This window comes from Epinephelus fuscoguttatus, linkage group LG20 (assembly GCF_011397635.1).
Source record: "Epinephelus fuscoguttatus linkage group LG20, E.fuscoguttatus.final_Chr_v1".
In the NCBI taxonomy this organism is placed as follows: Eukaryota; Metazoa; Chordata; class Actinopteri; order Perciformes; family Serranidae; genus Epinephelus; species Epinephelus fuscoguttatus.
The window spans coordinates 17,578,943-17,599,064 of NC_064771.1; the positions used below are offsets into that span (position 1 = coordinate 17,578,943).

Here is a 20,122-nt window from a genome sequence, read left to right on the forward strand (position 1 = left end):
GGTTTTTTCACCACTTAGATGCCTGCAACACTGCTGTTACCCATAACTGCAACAGAGGCGATGAAAGACAGATAAAAAACAAAACTGTTCACTCCATTCGCACTTGACAAAATCAGCCTATGTTTATTAGTTAAAATGATGTTGAAATGATTTCATTATTCCTATGAATCTCATTTTGAAATGCTTTTATCAGTGCTGCAATCCTTGTGCAAAAAGTCTTTCACACCTTTTGGGGGGCAAAAATAAAACTTTGGCTGATAAATGATGTTGCCTGTTTTTAAATAGCTGCAGAGACAGAGAGAAAGTGGAAGAGCTGGGAGACAGAGACAGTTGGAGTTCAGAGGATTGAGGGAGACACAGCGAAAGAGAGTGAATCCTGACATAAAAAAGGATATGGCAGCAATAGAGCGAACAGCGAGCCTCTGAGGGGAATTTACCACCACAGCGAGGAGGAGCTGAGCTCAAAACTATTGACAGCTTGGGCTTCTTTTTTGCCTTTAGACTGCATTTGGCTCCAAAATGGTTTTGGCTGATGAATAAATTATGTACTGCTATTTTTCTCGGGCTATTTTCATTCAAATACAAAAAGCATTCCCGCTTCGGCAGGATCGCCTTGGGAGCACAATACTTGAGAGGCCTGAGAATGCTGAGCTAAAAATGGGGCTGGGGATCATGAGCGGACAGTCACTCGTGTGTTAGTATAAATGCTGAATAATTCAATCATGATTTAGATTTAAATAAATAACTATTCATAAGGTATTAATTCAATCAGCTGTCAAAACACACAGTGTGAGGTAGCCACCTGAGTACTGCCACAGCGATTAGATTTTCATTAGCAAACATAAGCTATCATCACAACAAAGAGGTGAGGAAGGACAACATGAAACTGTTAACAGACACATTCACTTCTTCTCCACAGTTTAGTCATTGTGTTTTCACCATGTGTGTCCTGTTTTTACACATCACCAGCTGGTTTTATTTTCATCCGACAGACAGGAGTTTCACAGGACTGGAGCTGCTGGTGCAGTCACCAGAACGTGATGCCTTACTGGCACTCAGCACACACACACTGCCAGAGCACAGCTGTCAGGAACTGAACTGGGTCCCTCCGGTGGTGGGCAAGTGTTTTACGTTAACATGAATATTATTGGAGTATTCATACCTTTCCTAAAAACAAAAAAAATGTAAAGACAAAGACAAAAGCAATCCCTCTCAATCATCACTTATGACCCACTGGCAGTGTGTGGTGGCGTCTGTGTCTCCAGAGGACCTGCCCTCTGCCTGTGCTTTCTGTTTTTTTCTTATATTGGTTTGCTCAGGATGTTTCTGGTTGTCAGCCTGTGGGTAGCGGTGTGTAGCCCCCAGTCAGCAGCAGCGCAAGGTCGGGACTCTATAACAACGTAGCAAACAGGTTACACCTCTGTCTCCATCTCTCTCCTCCGCTCTGTGGACGCGAGCTGCAGGTCTGTGTGTCTGTTTGATTGGGGTGAGGTTCACACACACACACACACACACACATACACACACACACACACACACAGCAGAGAACAGAGGACAGGATGCTAAACTGGAACTAAATCCTGCAATGCAGTACCTGCGTTGGCGTGGGTGTGCTTGTATGTGCTTTACAATGTTATCATCGTGAAACAATCAGAAAATAGCGTTTAATTTCTCAGATTCACTGCTTTGTTGTCACTAAGGCCCTCCCTCTCTGCAGTCACTCTGCATTCAGCGGTGGTCAAGCTTGCTTTTGTTGAGCTGAGGAGGAGAGGTCAAGTTTGTTGTATTTACAAGCAGTAAGTGAAAATTCCAGCATTTTACGCCTTTAATCACTAAGTTGGGCCAAGTGCTTCTGCCCACTATGAGGCATAGTAGTATAGAAGAAGATGATAAAGAAGAAGATCCACCTGGTAATACAGTTAAGTGCATCCCAGGTTATTTTCTGTAACTACAAATTACAGATATCCCCTAAGCACGCCACATGCAGACTGCTGGTATACTGTACAATTTACCAGTGTTCACTAAACATGTCATATGCAGGTTACTGCTACTGGTAGCGATAGACAATGATGTCCAGCAGCTCCACAATTTTGCCTGTAACATCAATGTTACACAAGGCAACTGCTTAAAATTTCAAAAAGAGTATGTTTATTTATTAATCAGAGCACACACATAAAAACACTGGAAGAGTGCTGAATATTTTTTAATTTATGAACAATTCTGTGTCACAATCAGCAGAAGAAGTTGCTTAGAAAATAGCTGTTGCAGCATGTTGTGTGCGATATACACATCAGCTGCGTCATCTAATGTTACCCCCATGCGGGGCAAACACATGCAGAAAGAATACATTTGTTCCAGAGATAAATGATCAGATTAAGTGTTTACATAGTTATTGGGTGCTAATATCTTCCTACTAAATGGATTATCAAAGGTTTAAACCACCCCACTCAATTTGATTAAAAATTCCTTCCTATTGGGCCGGATCAGGCCAGTCTTTTTTGAGTTGCATAGTCACATAGTTATGACGTACTTGCCTTGACAGACATTCTTTCTGCCAATCAAAACACCAAGAAACATCTTCTTCATCACCAAGGGAGCCAGTTAATAAAACAAGCTTTTGCCAACTCCAGTCGTAAGAACATCAAAAACCTCTTTTACTCACAGAAAAAGAAAAGAAAGAGTGCATACTCGTGTTCTTATTTATCTGTTGTCATTGACTCTATTTCTGCAATAACTTCACTCATTGCTTTGTTTACTCTAACATTAGAGTTAGTGCTTGTTACTGTTCTGCAAGTTTTGGCCTGCATTTTACATCATCAACTACAATGCACTCACTAATTGGCTGCTTATGTTGTCAACAACGGTGCAGATCCCTAATTGGCCCGGATTGTATTTTAATTTCTGGGAAGTGTTTGAAAAAGAAAGTTGAGCTCACATCATCAGGATGGTCTTACCAGGCTCCTATTATTCTGAGTATTAGTAGAATATTAGGGTCCATGTAAACACACCTAATGTCACCACTGGCGCACTGACAAGTTTATTTTTACACCGTACAATGTTCAATACTATAACTTGGTGAAATATTTTTAAATAATCAAATCTATGGGATCTTTTTTAAAATGTATCATCCTCAAAAATCCTGTATCCATCAGGCTATAACGTGCACATGGAGCATGTGTGTAATCACAATTGTTAAATCAATATTGACATGTGGTACGCTGAAGTGTGGCAATAAATATTCTTCGCAGACACCTTGATACATCATTCCACTCCCCAGCTCATCTGACAAGAGAGAGAGACACGCAGCCACGGAGAAAGTGAGAGACAGTTTAAGGAAGCTTCCTCCTGTAATTACTGTGGCAGCACTCGGCAGCCTTCCCTACTGGGATTAGTCAGACAGGACCATTCACACACAGGCTACACACACACACACACACACACACATGCACAATCTTAAAAAAGTTATTCACAGTAAAATGAACACCATCATTTTGGAGCACACCGGAAGAATCTTTAATATCCTCATGGAATGATAATCACCCTCTATAAAACCAGTCACACACACACACACGCTCACACACACCACACGCTGAGGATGAGCACTGCCACCGTCTTTATGAGTCATCAGTGAAGGGCCCTGCGAAGCAGCCCCAGGATTATCTCCCTCTCCCTCTGTACAGTGTGCTGTAGCACTGACGTCCCTGCCTCGACTTTTGCCTGTGACCAAGCCGTCATCTCTTTTAACTTTCCTTTCTTCTGTCTTTCATTTCTCATCTTTAGTCATTTGTTTCTTTCGCTCTGAGCTCCTTTTTTCAGCTGTCTGTCTGTCTGTCTGTCTGTCTGTCTCTCTCTCTCTCTCTCAGTCTATTCTCACCACCTCTTTCATCATCATACAAATCTAGTATTGCTGCATATTTCAAACAATATGTAATGTGATCAAGAACACAAAAGCTTAACGTACCTACTATGGGTGCAAAATCACCTGTTACACCTGTGACACACACTTTTTCTGTCATGCCCCCTTTGGAAAAAAATCCACAGCTGCCAATTAGTAGTGTAAACATAATTTCTGCGTACCTTCAAACTGAAACATAAATCATAGAGGTCAGGGATAAACAGTATCTTTCTATAAATTACATTTCCTGTAAGCTTATCCAGCTTTTTTGATGATGAATCATACACCCCACACGTTTTCCTACACATACACAGCAGCTTGGCATTTCAGCATCTTTCAACCCAAGTACACAGAGAATTTTTAAGAATTATCGACATGCGTCCATGCATGTGCATGCCTGTTTAGTACGTTCTGTATCCAGCTCAAGGGGTGATCGGGGAGGAACAAACAACAGCTGTGTTCCGCATGATTCATATCCCCTACTGATATATTTTGTATTAGCAAAGAGGAAACTTCAGGGGGGGAATAAAAAATCTCAGTGTGTCTCAGTCATACAGTGTCTCATTTACATATACTTGTATGTGTGCATATATGAACAAGCGAGGAATCACTCTTTAAAGCTAATGGAGCATTAGCCTGGCAATAATTGTATTATACAGAGACAATGTTAAAAATCATGTGTGCCCTAGAGCATTGAGTGCTTTCAGTGTTTCACTCAGCACTTCTAAATGATAAACAAAGGGTTTAAAAGTAATTTGGTTAGCCATCATGCCCATTTCCCTTACTTTGTCTTGTCTTAAGTCAAAGTTAAGTGACATTTTTTAAAATGTGAATGTTGTATTTTGGAGGACAATCATGTCCTTCAGAATAAGCCTTTTATGCAATTCAGAAAGACACAACTTCATAGGGAACACACATTAATGTCATTAGTTACACCTGCACCGGTCCTGCGACAATGAGCAAAATGTCCCCTATGAAAAAGACCAAAAATCATACTGAAAATGTCAATAAAATATTGCTGCCCCCTAAAAGTCGACCAAACGTTAGTAGACAAGAATGGTCATTAGTCGGCAACATTTCTTTATTTCTTTGGTTGCTTAGTCGCAGACCAAAAAAAAAAAGAAAAAAGAAAAAAAGAAAAAAAGAAGAAACTCTTGGCAGTTGCGCCTTGTCAAAATAAATCAAAACCTATATGACTGGATTTAATTTGAAAGGACAGACACAGGAAGTGGCCACTCTCAGCAGTCAGACAGGAGTCAGGTTAATTTCCAGGGCTGGTACCTGTGGTTATTACACAGGCTAGTTAATAACATGTCAGACAGGAAATCCAAAGTGTGGGATCATTTTGAGAAGGTGAAGGACGAACCCAAGGTGATATGTAAACTCATCTTCATTGGTCGACTACAAACATTACATATCATCTGAAACATGGAAGTAGCTACATGCCCATTAGCCACTTAGCCACAATCATTACTGCTTTGCCGACAGGCGGCTCGCTCAGTGCACTTGTAGATAAAATATAGGACTATATTAATGAAGGTTCATTAGGACGGTTTTGTATTTCTCTGTAATACTACTTATATTATTCTTTGTCAGACCTTGAACTCAAACCATTTTGTTGCCCCACTCAAAATATATAATTCAATAATAACATTCATATCGTAAACATGCGGGCGACTAGTCGACTAATGGCCCTAAATGATGACTATTGGTTGACAAGGAAAATTCTTAGTTGGGGGCTGCCCTAGTGAAAATAATGGTGTGAAGTGTTACATAATTTGAAGCAACAGTAGGAGAGTATTGATGGTGCGAGAGAGAGCCAGAGGATGAGGGGCTGTTGTTTCATATCCAAACACAACTGGAGACTCACAATTGATGATGTGAGCTGACACTTCAGCTGAGAGCTTCTTCACTTGTTTGCTTTTGCTTCCTTTGCTTCTTCTGTGTAAAGATGCTCTTCTTCTTCATGTCAAAAAGTGCTTAATTCCATTTTCTGTTAGAAGTAATCGTAATCCACCACCATTAATCTGTGTTTCCACCTAGCACAAACAACAGTAATAGGAAATAGCAATGCATATGAAATTTGTAAATTGGCCTGAAACATGTAAAACATCAGGTTGGGTTTTTTTATATTTCCTTTAACAATTGTGATTGACCATGTCTGACCCTGTGTCTGTGAAAGCCCATCTTACTCTGGCTCACGGGAAAGCTTTTAGATTAAAAGTGGAAGTAAGAGAAGGCTCTGTATAATGTTAGGGATGATTTTCATCCAGCGTCTCCCCTCTTTGAGAAGACGCCCTTGGGGAGGAGATATAGACAGCTTTGTTTTAAATGTGAGAGCTTCAAAAGAAGAACACTCCCTGAGGCTGTTCAACTCTTGAGCAGTAAACCTCTGGCACTTTAAGGTACCTGTTTTTAGCTTTTTGTCTTCTCTGTTTGTAAACTGGTGTATTTTCAATACTCTATTCATATTGGTGGTTTTATCAGTATGAAGTGAGCTCACCAAAGCAAGTTCCTCAAAACTTTTGTGAGGGCAACAAAGTAAACTCAGCCCAACATTTGCTTGTATTTTGAATAAAGCCCAGCTCTTTAAAGGACTATTTGAGTTCTATAAATACATTCACAAAGAGAGCAAAACACACACACACACATACACACACACACACACACACACACACACACACACACACACACACACACCACAGTGGAATGCCATATTTTTCTAAATTAATCATCCTCAGAGAGAAAAATGGAAATGCTCTGCCTGCAGGACTTGGAACCAAATGGCTATTTTTCTCATTCTCTCTCTTCCTCTCTCAATAACCTCATCTTTTCCATCCTGTCTCTCCATCTCCTCCTCCCTGACTCTATAACATCACCCTGCCCCTCCCAGTCTGCATAATGCCAGTCAGACATACTGCAATTTAGACAGCTTCTGGTCCCGAGGGCTGGACTGAATAAAGGATGAAGCAATGTAAGTATTGGCTGCTGACTTTGAACTTCTCTTTAACTCCCTTCACCTCCCAAAACCCTTGGCTTGTAAAACTGCTTATGAATCATCATTTCTGGGACGCAAGGTAAAACTGTTTCTTGATGTTAAAAATCAAACTCATGTCCACTTGAAAGCAGATCACGGAAATCAGAAGTCAGAAGGACAAGCCCTACATTTAAAAAAGATTAAGTCCAATGTTTTGTTAATCATAGCTCCAAGCAAACACATGCAGTTCATCCATCCATCCATCCATCCATTTTCATCTGCTAATCTGTGGCCAGGTCGCGGGGGCAGCAGGCCAAGCAAAGTACCCAGACGTCCCTCTCCCCAGCTACACTTTCCAGCTCCTCCTGGGGGACCCCAAGGCGTTCCCAGGCCAGATGAGATATGTAATCCCTCCAGCATTTTCTGGGTCTGCCCCGGGTCCTCCTACCAGTGGGACATGCCTGGAACACCTCCAACTGGAGGTGCCCAGGAGGCATCCTGATCAGATGCCCAAACCACCTCAACTGACCTCTTTCGATGCGAAGGATGTGCAAGCTACTTACTCTATCTCACCCCACGGAGGAAAATCATATCAACCACTTGTATTGGCGATCTAATTCTTTCAGTCACTACCCAGAGCTCATAACCATAGGTGAGGGTTGATACACGTACATGATTAACCGCACTAGTCATGGAGTAAGTCAGGGTTCAACATTTATCATGGCTCAATGACCCAGGGCCAGAAAAAGTTACTCTGTGGCCACCAGATATCGCCAGCAGGTGGCCCCCTGTGGCCTCTACATTTCAACAAGTTTATTTTGGGAATGAGACTGCATGTCTCAGTGACAGACATTAATGTTAAATAAAGAAAATTCCCAAACTGCAATCCTTTACCAACGCAACATTACAGTTCCAGAAACATCCCCATTCATTTGTTCCTTTTAGTTCAACATTCTACAAAAACAGCCAAGAGTACTCATCACCGGCTAGCTAATGAGGCTAATGGTGTCCCATCATCCTGGTGACAGAAGACGATAGACCTTGCCCAGGAGGCTGCTACGATGAGATTGGTATGTATGCATGTATACCAATCGCTTAGTAATATATCAAGTTTTCGTACTCTTATTACTATGAGAAGATCTGGTTGGCTGTTAGCAGCCAGTGGGCAGCAGAGTTTGTTTAGCTAATGAAGCTAACAAAGCTAAACATAGCAGAACTGAGAGTTTCTCTTGAGAGGAACATGATGCGTGTACAGTGAACCATAAACTGCAAGTTCATGTGACAACTCAGCAAGTTTACAGTAAATTAACATGATGTTACAAAAGTTTTTTAGCTGAGTACTGTTTGGAGATGTTAAAAGTACTTTGAGTTTGGAGTTACAGACATGTTCCATCAGTGTTTACATTTTACCAGACTTGTGTGAGACTTGTGTGAGATGAAAGTGAGTAATCATATACATTTACTCCATTCTGTACTGAAGTACACCACTAAAGTACTTGTACTTTGATAACAAAAAGTTATTACAAAGTGCTTTACATAAACTGAATATAAATCAATAGGAAACTATCAGGTAACTCAGGTGTCATCTGGATAATTTTAAAATCAGTCCTGTATCTTTTAGTGTGCCTTTTTTTACAGGGCGAGCAAAATGAACATAATTGGCTTTTTTATTTCCTCAACATTTTAATGGTATTTTTATTATGCCACTAACAGCTGCAGATGATAATAACAAAGTAAAGACATGATAGACTGTGATCTAAGAGACTGTGAGTGAATATACCATGTGTTTACAAAGATTTGCTCAGTCTGTTAATGTCTTTTTATTTACTGTAGTGTCACAGTTAGGGAAGGCTCTGTTAAGTGGCATTGAATTGCCTCTTCTGTAGGCTATCTTTTTACATAAGTTTACATTTGGGCCAATGAACATGTACTTTGGCCACTAGATTTAGGGCCTTGGTGCCTAAAAACATTACATCTATCCCTGTAAATATTCCCAAGTGTCCTATTTTTGTTCGGATCTTCCCACTCCTCCTCCTCCTTCTTGTTCTCAGTGGAGGTTTTCCAGCTTAATCCCCAGTGATTAAAGAGCTAATCAATTCTTCTTGGGGGGATTCACTAAGGTGTTAAGGTGTAGCTTACACAAACACACACATGCTTTATAGCAGCAAATTGTTATGAGCAAAAAAGACTGTCATTTACTGGGTTCAAGCCACTGTGTCGGTAAACATCCGGTGTGTATAAGTGTTCTTCAGCAACACATTCACGTCTCTTAGAACATCCTTTGGATTTCATACAATTCAGAAGCAGTGACTGGCAGAAGTACATGACTGTGTCAGTTTGGCTATGTTCACATTACAAGCAAGTGTGGCCCAATAGTGCTGGCAAAGAAGCCCAACTCCTGTGTTTTCCCTATACATCCATGGTGTATCCACATGCTTTAAAGCACAGGCTCAGATTACTCACCACACAGTGTCAGAGCGGTCTGTTGAAACTAAGGAAGGCTGCCATGACCGTTCGCTATTGGTGGGCTGCCCCAGTGACCAGCCAATAGAGCCCGAATGCCAGATGCTTTCTGACGGGGACGGCTTGCCTACATACCTTGACAGTGTTGCCTTGAGGCACTGACAGATATATTGGAATGTAGCCCAGGACATCCTAAGGTTTGGAAGAAGTGGGGCTACAACCTCCTGACTCCTCTTCTGGCCACACCCACACTTCTCTCTCCACAGAACTACCAGCAATACCTGCTTACACAACCGACCTTTCTACTATGGCAATCATTCGGAAGATGAAGCTTGCACCACAGCGTCATACACTTTTTCCCTAAATGCCTGTTTTGCAATTTTTGTTATTGTTCCAACACGCATGTGTGTGATGCTATTGGCTGCATATGAGGCATTTCAGGGCAGAGATGCTTCTACGCTGATGTCAGATACTGGTCACTTCAAACATGGACGCCAACAGCCAAGGCAGAACAATTGGATCTGGGGAAATATCAGAATTATGTCCTGTAATAAGAACATAGCCTTTTAAACGAACATCAATGCTAACCTCTTATGTACAAATCATGTCTTTTTAATTGTGTTTCTCTGCCTAGCAGACAGCCACAGGATTTCATTCATCTCACTATGCAATGAAATAACCTTGCAATGATGATGAAAATCATGCCAATCATCGAGCGAGTGTGTGTGGTGTGAAACTTCAACACTAAGCAAGGCTGGCTACCACTTTGCTCAAGACTGCACAAAGGCAAACAGAATCAGAACAGGTTAAATTGTCATATCCTCATTATTGAAATGTACCCCAGCCTATCATTCTTCTACAACACCTTATGGATTATTCAATACATTTCTGAGACAAGAAGAGCACCACTACAGGACAACTATTCCTTCCCCAAAATACACTGTCTTTTTCTTATTTCTCACCCTTTCAATCAAGCAACTGACACTCATACAGCCACTAAATATGTTAACTGCTGCCTTTGTTCTTCTCTCACATAAACATCTCAGAGGATAATATTACCTCATTCCATAGAGAGACACACATGGGCACACACACACACACACACACACACACACACACACCCTGTTTTGATGGAAGCCGACCACTGTTTCTGTTTTCGCTCATGTCTGATGTCCAGCCGACCGCCCTCCGCGATTCATTATGTGACGGTTCAGCTGAACTGCGCTGTGTGTCACTCGTCATTGTCATTGTTGTCTGGAGAGTGATTAAGCCACCGCTGCCGTATGCATTTGTGTGTGCGTGCACGCTTATGTGGAGGCGGAGTGTTTCCGGCATTGAGATGAGTGCTCCTCCAGTGGTGGTCGCGACGCCTTGACACAATCAGAATCTCTTTAGGATGAGTGTTTCGTAACAAAGCTCTGATTCATCTGACACTTATTCGCCAAAATGACACAATGACAAGAAAGAGATAACATTAAAACACAAAGACAATAAAAAGGATCAAGGATGTGTTAGTCCCCAGACACATGAGTGTTTGTAGAGGGTTTTGACAGGGTGCTGAGATCATGTCTATCTGCAAACACATAGGCATGAGACCTTCCAGCTATGCTGTTCACACAGCCTTGGAGAATCAGTCACAAACACACAGCCATTCCATGTGTGGCAGTGGTAATCTGTCTTCTCAACCCAAATGCATGCAGCAGCCTTCCAGTCAGCGTGAATGCATAGTGATGAGCGTAACATAAATAAGCACCTCAAGGACTGAAAGGTGACATAGATCAAACAAACAGGCCAGCTAGTGCAAAAACAGCTAGTCTGACGTCGGTGTCACAGGGCCAAGCATATCCTGAACCTGTCGCTTGACAGTGAAGCTTAAAGTGTTCCCTCTGACAGCTACTTTGAGTCCATTTCTCGCTGAGCCTGTGTTTTACAGGAGTAGAGGCAGAGTGTGTAGAAGTGTACAGTTTTATGTGTGTAGTTATAATGTACCCTGGGTAAACAGTGAGAAGGCGTCGTGCTGAAGCTACCATGTACCGTGTTGATCGTTACTAAAACGGGGATTTGGGTAAAAGCATTGTAGCCACAAAGGAGGAATTGAGAGCTAGTGCAGCCATGTATCATCTTTAAAAATTAATCTGGATAAATTGCCGCAGTGTAAACGCTAGAAGTATTAACATCGACTTGTTTGTGAGCCCCTGTATTCTCTCAGTCTGACAGCTCAGCCCCAAATGACCAATTAGGGCCCTTCTGGTTACCCGTTCACTGCGACAGATAGTATTTACTCAGCTCGTCAGAGTGAAGATTAAGAAATAAACATCTCAGCTCCTCAGCAACTCCTCAAGTCGTACACTTCTTGTGTGTTTACTTGCACGGCACGGGTAAAAGCCACACAAATACACAAGCATGCAAGAGCCTAATGTAATTTGCGACAAGCGTTATGCGACATCTTAGTCACAAACCAGCGGCCTAAGTGAGCTTTATGGTCTTTTTGCTTATACATTACGTTACATAACACTCTTTTCATCCTCATCAAAACACTCAGTAAACCCTCACTATCACACTTGAGAACATGGAGAGTCTTATTTCCAGGTAAGAGCTTTCTAACATCAGTACTCTGCTTCTGGTTTCCTTAAAAAAAAAAAACTGTGTACAGTCCCCTAAAATAGACCGCAGCCATTACCTCCTCAAATAGCTTAGACCTCAATTTCCCTACACTGATTTCTTCATAGGCCGTGTGAATAAATCTAAAGCTGGAGCCCCTGATCAGATTTCTGCCAGCTTAACCTCACTGCAAGTAATTCAATCCCCAGAAAAAAAGGGATTGGTAAATTTGCTCAGGCCAGCTGTTCCAGACAAACGATTCCGATGTGAGCAAAGACAAAGAGGGACATTAATGAGCTATTAAAAGCTTCCGAACACCGCTGCACGATGGCCATCTCCTCGCCCAAGGCAGCCATATCCAAACCTTGGATAAGGATTAAAGACAAACATCATGTCTGTTTCTCAGTCTGACAGCTATCACAGTAGACGGTGAAGAATAACCCTGACCATGATCACACAACAGCTCCATCAGTCACATGAAATCCAGCACTGTTTAAGTCCCTGACAGCATGATGATGATGACATTTTTATTGTCTCCAAGGGGCCATGAATCATCTACTAAAGTTTGCACACATTTTAGAATCCAACTTCAAAACACAATCTCACAACAGCGTAAAAACATTAAACTAAACTGTCTGCATGTATACAGGCATTTTTTAAGGTTTTTCAAAAGTTACTTTGTTTCTGTGTGGATATGTAAAACCAAGGAGTGATTGGGAAACAATGAATTCATCTCCTGAATTTGCGTCTGCCCATTTTTGTATGCTTCACAGACAACACAGTCGTCTGCTGCCTTCAATGTTATTTGGGCCACTCAGCATCTGCAAGAAACAATGGTTTTGGATCAGGCCCAGTCGAACCAGGAGATGGTGGAACAATTCTCAGAGTGGGATTGTTGTTGATGAGGACTGGGAGAAAGACTTTTGCACATCCAGGGCATCACTCATATCTTTGTGTGAGCGCTGTTGTCCTGTCCTTGTATCAAAGTGGAATCAACAGTGATGAAATCTCAAGTAAGTGTTTTGAAAAAGGTAATGTTAGCCTGAGTTTACTGCAGGTGATTGTCTAGAGTCATTTTTGTTCTAGTGTGCACAAAGTTGTTTTTTTTTATTTTAAACGAAGGTTATGTGGACAGTAGGGTAGGGCAATGTCTGGCGAATTGCCATAATACAATGCTCACAGTGAAACATCATTAATCAACCACTTGAACCCGAGCTGCAAACCACCAGTTGTCAGGACCGAGGGCAGAGACACAAGGACTGAGCACCACTGCCTGTGAATGTGTGAGTGTGTGTTAGAGAGAGTGAGTAACAGAGCGAGGTGCGGACAAGGTGGATTATTGTATGCAATGTTTCTGTGAGTTATTAACACTGCTTTGTCACTTTTGACTTGCTGCAGGTATATTTATGTACCAGTTTAAATCATGATGGTCAACTCAGTGTCGATGACTTATTGCAGTTGGCAACGGGCAATGATATCATCCATCAATCCGGCCCTGGTGGACAGATTTGTTTTTTAATTTGAATTTAAAAATACATATCTCTCAAAAATATCGACATATGTGTAGACAGGGCCTGAGGAAAACTTTCACCCCCTCCATATTTTTTTCAAATTTCTGTCAAGACTAAACAATTCAATCATTTAACTGGAAAAAAATGACGTGGTAAATTTCATTCAATCTTGTAAATTTCACTTGTTAGTGTGAATATTTTTCAGATTTGTTTCTCCATTAATGACTCCAGTCATGAGCGTTTTAAAATATCTTCTCTTGTTTACATGTCATTCATTTTGTTTGGCAGGGACATTTTGTTTGCTCAGGATGTTTTTTGCTGTGTTTCTACACTCAAGAATAATGTTTTCAAAAAAGTACACTCTCAGGAAAACTTGCAAAAAAAGAAAATTCCCTAAGCAATCTAAGCACAATATTGTTGATCAGCAAAAGTGAAAGCCAACCCCAGATTAACTCTTGTTTCTCTTGGATGCCCGCTGCTTATGGTCTTGCACCTGGTTACTACCTTTTAGAAAGCCCTGACCTCACCTGAGTGCATAAATACATGCCCATAAATGTCCCAAACACAGAAAATGAGAAGGGAAAAAAAGGCAGAAGGCAAAGTCTCTGTAGAAAAATATACCACCACACACTTCTAGTAGGTCATAAGTGATGATGGAGTAGTAGATTGTAGTCTACGCATTGGTTTTTTTATCCCACAAAGTATGTGATTTAATGTCAGTCTCTAAAGTGGTGGTTTGGTATTCCACAGTAAAAACTGATTGAGTGCGATTTCCTTTTTCTGGAACATGACAATTTGGATATGTGAATTTCTTTCATTAAATGCCAGTGTGTAATACGAGTGAAATAGGAGGAGAATTATGAGCTTCTCTACAAAGCTGTCACCACACACCTGCTTTTAACTGTCAAGGCATGACAGCTTGTGTCATGGGATATTAAACAGCACAATCTATTACTGAGCCGCACTTCCTTCACGAGCGTCTGACTGATTATACATATGCCAGCTCCATTTTTCGTGTGTTTGACTATTACAGCCAATATCCACATCAGCAAACAAGCCTCTTAGGAGTTGGAAACTGCACGGAGACAGCGGAAATGTGAAGAGATGTTATGAGGCATTAAACTCAAGTCGCCCACTCTCCCAAACTTAGATTTGTGTTGCAGCAACTTGAGTTAATTTATGAACTGGCAACATCAATCGAGTAACAAATGCCCCATCCTTACAAAAATGATGTTACAGTAAGACTGACATGTGCTGTTATGATAGCACACATCCAAAATCCAAATCACATGAAGATAATAATATATATTCACTATGAGTGCAACCTTTCATTTTAGAAACAAATGGTGCTGTCTCCCTCTAGTGGCTGAATGCCCACCACTCTGAACCCAATTTACCACAAACATCAGAAGTGTCCTCATCATTATGCCTGGCCTTATCTTATCGAGGCTGAGTCAACAGTAATTGGAATGCACATAGTGTCAAACAATTACTGCTCTGCTTTCCGGTTCTTATCTGTAAAAGGCAAACTCTATTACAATTGTGTTGATTATTATAAATAATGGTGTGTGTGTGTGTATGTGTGTGTACTTGGACACAGAAAGAGAGAGAAAGGACAGACACACGACAGGCATATGACGTCAGAAACATACACACACCACTTTCTTAATTTCACACACCCACCACAATGAACTTGACTCCAGCAGAGTTTGTCTGACAACACAGGAGGTGTGTATACACGCGCACCATGTGTACAACTATGTGTGGGTGTGCACGCATGGGGGTGCATTTATAGCCCCTTTCCCCGTTGCCATGACTCACCAGTGAGTCACGGGCAGGAGAGAAGAGCGGAGTTGTGCAAGTCAAGAGCCCCTGTCTGTCGTCAGCGGCAGGTCTGTAACCTCATTTTTGAGAAAAAGCTGGTCCCGTTGGCATAGGAGCCAGGGGGCGTCGCATAATGAGGAAGCTGATTCAACAATCACCGATGCGTCACAGTCAATATGAGACACGAGGGGGGCCGTTACTGATACACTGTAAATGAATGGCTTCACTTAACAGGTCGGGGTGTTGTGAGTGGGAGGGAAAGCACGTAGGTACGCATCCCTTCCTGGGCACAGGCACAGGTATGAATTATACATGTTGCATCTACACGCGCTGGTGAGAGAAAGGTATAATGAAATGACAAGGAGTGTGTGATTCACACACATACCTGAATGAACAATCACACACACACAATCTCTCTCTCTCACACACACACACACACACACACACACACACACAGCACTTACTATACTGTACGTGCACACGCCCCAGAGACACATTGCCAATCCCGCTCCTGCTATCTGCAGAATGTGCGCAGAAGAAGGGAAGAGGACATGCAATAGAGCCAAGAAGATACAACTCCCCATGGCTCTTATCACACTCTGCCAAGCAGCACTGACAAAGCTGTAGGGATATACGTGCAGGGGGAGCTACTAGGCTTAGGCGGTATCATGGTATTATGGTATACCAGGGCATTTAGAAATCCCAACAGAATGGTTTTCAATATTGTCAAAAATACAGATGTTCCTATTTCTGTTAAACACATACTGAGAAGCTGTATTGAGGACATCACACACCACCAGAGGTCAGTCTGTACTGATGGAACAGGCAACTGAGCTGACTGTGAGCAGGGAAAACAGCATGTAACTCTGTGAATTAAGGGTTTATTGCGACCAAACTAGAGTTGGCGATTGTAACTAGATGACTAACAAGACTAAGTAAGACAGTTTTGGTGAGTTTTATTTTGTTTCTGTCGAGTTATAATGAATTGTCTTTTCCGATGAGTTAACAGAACTATTCAGCCAGCGTTAGTTCGGTGAAACAGAAAAACTTACATTCAAAAGGTGTACCATTGTATTTCTGTGTTCAATAAGGAACATATGTGTAAGAATATTACTTTTCTTGACATTCTGAGTTGATAGCCTTTGTTTATTAGACTAAAAAAAGGTGTAAGAGCTTGCAGAAACTAGCAAACTCGCAAGCCAGTCAGCAGTTCAATAGCGGTGCACCCTAATACTATCATATACCATGTACCCTAATGAAATTTCAGAGAGGTATAAAGGTATTAAAAATAGATATTCCCCTAGCCTAGAGGGTACTGCCTGGGGAAAGAAGAACAGCAGGTTTTGAAGGCTTCCTGTCTACAAAAGAGTCATACAAATCCAGACGGGACTGACTCATAAAACTGTCGAAGTCCCCAAATATCTGTCCAACTACAAACACAATCACAACTCAGAGCATCACAATGGAAATAAAGCCTGTGACTTTCTTGTGTACTTCAGGTAGATGCAGATGTTATGTGATAACTCTTCAGGTAAAACTGTTTTATGTGTATTTTACCACTGTCAAATAATCTATCTAAAGAGAATATCAACACATGATGAAAGCTGACTTTGAGATATATAGCAAGATTAGATAGCTAGTAAGGATGCACCAATTTATCGGCTGAACATTGTTATCGGCCAATATTTGCCATCTTTTTTTCCGTAGCCGTAGCAGAGTTGGGGGTCATGGGGCCTATCCCAGCTGACATTGGGCAAGAGGTAGGGTACACCCTGGACAGGTCACCAAACTATCGCAGGGCTGACACATAGAGACAGACAACCATTCATGCTCACATTCACACCTACGGGCAATTTAGGGTCACCACCTGCATGTCTTTGGACTGTGGGAGGAAGCTGGATTACCCAGAGAAAACCCACACTGACACGGGGAGAACATGCAAACTCTGTACACCTGGGTTTGAACCAGGAACCCTCTTGCTGTGAGAGAGCAGCAAGTGGCCTATCGGAAAATAAGATTACACATACCAATGGCAGTGGCTGATGTTTTTCTGTTGTGTCACATCAAATTTGTACAGGCTAAAAATCAAGGCTCGAGACTTATGGTGTCCCGTGGCCCAGGGACAACAGAAAACATGTTAGGATGCCTTCATGATGAAAAATGCAGTAAACTCACAATCAACATGTCAGGGGACACATCATATTTCTTCCCAGATCATTCTTAATTAAAAAAAAGCAAATCTGTGTTGACATTGGGAGGAAGAGAGCTAGATAACATTAGGGTTTACAGGTTTTTTAAACCTAAACCTAAACCTAAACCAAACCCTTAACCCTAACCTTAACCACCAAGGGGGGCGCTACCCATTAACAGGAGGGAACACTATTCGACGGGAGAACACAGTGAGATACGTTATAATGCACTCAAGCTCTAATCATTAGGCGGATGTAAAATATAATGTTTTCATGGTTTGAGGGAGAAATTTGTCCATGTTTTAACAGCAACATAAAATAGATGTTAGAGAAGGAAATATGGTATATTACATATTGCAAAAAGGCCTTTGAAGCAGATTTCTCAAAGATGTGTTTCATGTGGAAGAAGGTTATAGTTAAGTCTGTTTAATAATGTGAATGGCTGCATTTGTGCTCATTGAAAGGTTATGTAATAAAAAGCTGAATGACTTTAAAACTGTTCTTTTTTTTGGAAGATTTCTTTGTTTCCCTGGTACAAAAAGAGGAATTTAAAAATCAGTATCAGCTATCAGCCAAGTTGTTATTTTAAACATTGCTATCGCCCAAGTTTTTCACAATCAGTGCATTCCTAATAGTTTATAACTAGATACCTATCTAGCTAGGCTGTTTCACATCTAGCAGTATTGACCAGAACAGCCCCCCCTCAAAGGAGGACTTGAGGTATGTAGGATTAGATAAATCAGCTCCCCCATCCCCCAACATTGTGAGGTTACCTTCACACAGACAGTTTGGTTATCACTCCTCTGTGGCATCATTCCCAGGCTTTTTTTTTCATCTTTCTGCTGACTCACTGCTTAAAGGGGAGATGTGGAGTAAAAATGTTTGTGTTCTCCAGAGTTTATGTGTAATTGTGTGCCTCCAAGGGATTGTGTGTGCAAAACAATTCATGATTATATGCGGGTTTCTTTGTATTCCCTTCGCCTCCTGGCTTCTCTGTAAATCTATGATTGTATATCAAAACCCTGACTTTCCAGAAATTCCATTCATCAAATTAAAACTGCAACCTTTTGCATACTGGATGATGATGATAAGTCCTGTTTTGCTAAAAATAGTAAATAACAGGCTTTCAAAATGCCCAGACATGTTGGGCTGTAAACCTTCAAGCACCTCATCAACCTGTCCCACTCAAACAGTGTGAGACAAGTCGGAGAAACACACAGCATCTGTTTAGATGTCACCAGCTGCCAAAAGAGGTGTCCATAAAGAACAGTGCGACTGGGCTTGTTTTCAATTTCTGTCAAGATGTTATATTTCAAACAGACAGACAGTCAGTCTGATCTTCATGCTTCCCTTTAAATGTCCTCACCCCGGCTCACGCGTACACTTAATTACAAACCTTCAAGCCAGCACAGTGCTGTTAAATCAGTGTTTTGAAACCTTCTGCCTTCACAATGGCTTTTACAAAACCAATGGCCTTGGATTAATATAGTTGAAACTACTTTCTGCAACTCATATTTTACAGCATCCAAGAGACCCAGTAGGCTGAAGTAATCTGCAGTCTGCTATATATATATATGGCTGAAATGCTTCTCCAGTCCCAACAGAAGCGTGGGCAACAACAGTTCCAGGAAGCCCCAAAATAGAGACAGGAAGTTCATTTAGTAAACACAATAAAACATGTTAGCAAACTGTGTAAAACCCCCTGTCAAACATGACAAATAAAGAATCTCTCTTACTCTATAAGTTGCTCCATTCCAGCACCCCAGGGCTTCTGTGGCTCCCCAGGTTTGGGTTGGCAGTCTTTCTCTTACAGTGTGAATCCTGGCGTTCACCTGGGAACACACACACACACACACACACACACAAACACACACGTTAGCCTGGCAGCACTTAGCATGCACCCAGAAGTATGTGAAAGAGCAATGAATGATGAATGAGCAGATGGGGTATGCTGTCTGCTCATTCATCACAATCATCACTCATTTTACAACCGGAGGCTTCATTGATGTTTCTGGAAACATACAGGACGTACAATCAGTCAAACCGTGGCCATGTCTTTTGTCTGTCCTCTATATCTGTCACCCACTCTCTGTCTCTTTAAGGGCCTCTGTAGGCCTCTCAGATCTTAAGGTGTTGAGTTTCAAAGTTGTCTTCATACTGTGTGATTTATGACAGCAACAGAGCTAGCCTCGGCTTCTCCGCTGTCTCAGACTTTCCTGTACACTCTTAGAAATGAAGGTGATAACTAGAACCCAACATAAGTGGTTAAACCTAGAAGTATCTGTTAGAGGTTCCACCCTGAACCCCTCATGAGAGCCTTTCTATGGTGTATCAGAATCCTCTCTAGAGGTTCTATCCACAACCTTTCCACTTTCTAAGGAAGCTGGCAAAACCCACCTGGGGCTTTCTTCAAAGAACACTTCATAATTTCAAGGGTTTCATCTAGAACCCATCCAAGGAGTGTCTAAAAATAGTAGTTGACTACAGTAACCCTACATCTCTCTCCCAGTTAACATGGTTTAGTTTAACAGATTAGCCAGGGGCCAAGGGAGCCAAGTCCCGCAACCTTGGGCTTCATGAGCCTCTGAAAGGGCCAGGGCTAATGTGGTCCAGCACTGCACACACCACTCATGGTTCACAATCATGAACATAAAAATAAAAC

General features: G+C 41.6%; 1 protein-coding gene across 1 annotated transcript in view; it reads right to left on the minus strand.

Moving 5' to 3' along the window:
- The window catches only part of LOC125880936 (ankyrin repeat and fibronectin type-III domain-containing protein 1), a 166,744-nt gene that overhangs the window by 140,581 nt on the left and 6,041 nt on the right, over window positions 1–20,122 (minus strand). Inside the window, exon 2 of the mRNA XM_049563778.1 lies at window positions 19,197–19,292. Within this exon, the coding sequence (XP_049419735.1) occupies window positions 19,197–19,213 (17 nt within the window). The 5' untranslated portion in view covers window positions 19,214–19,292. The remainder of the gene's footprint in view (window positions 1–19,196; window positions 19,293–20,122) is intronic.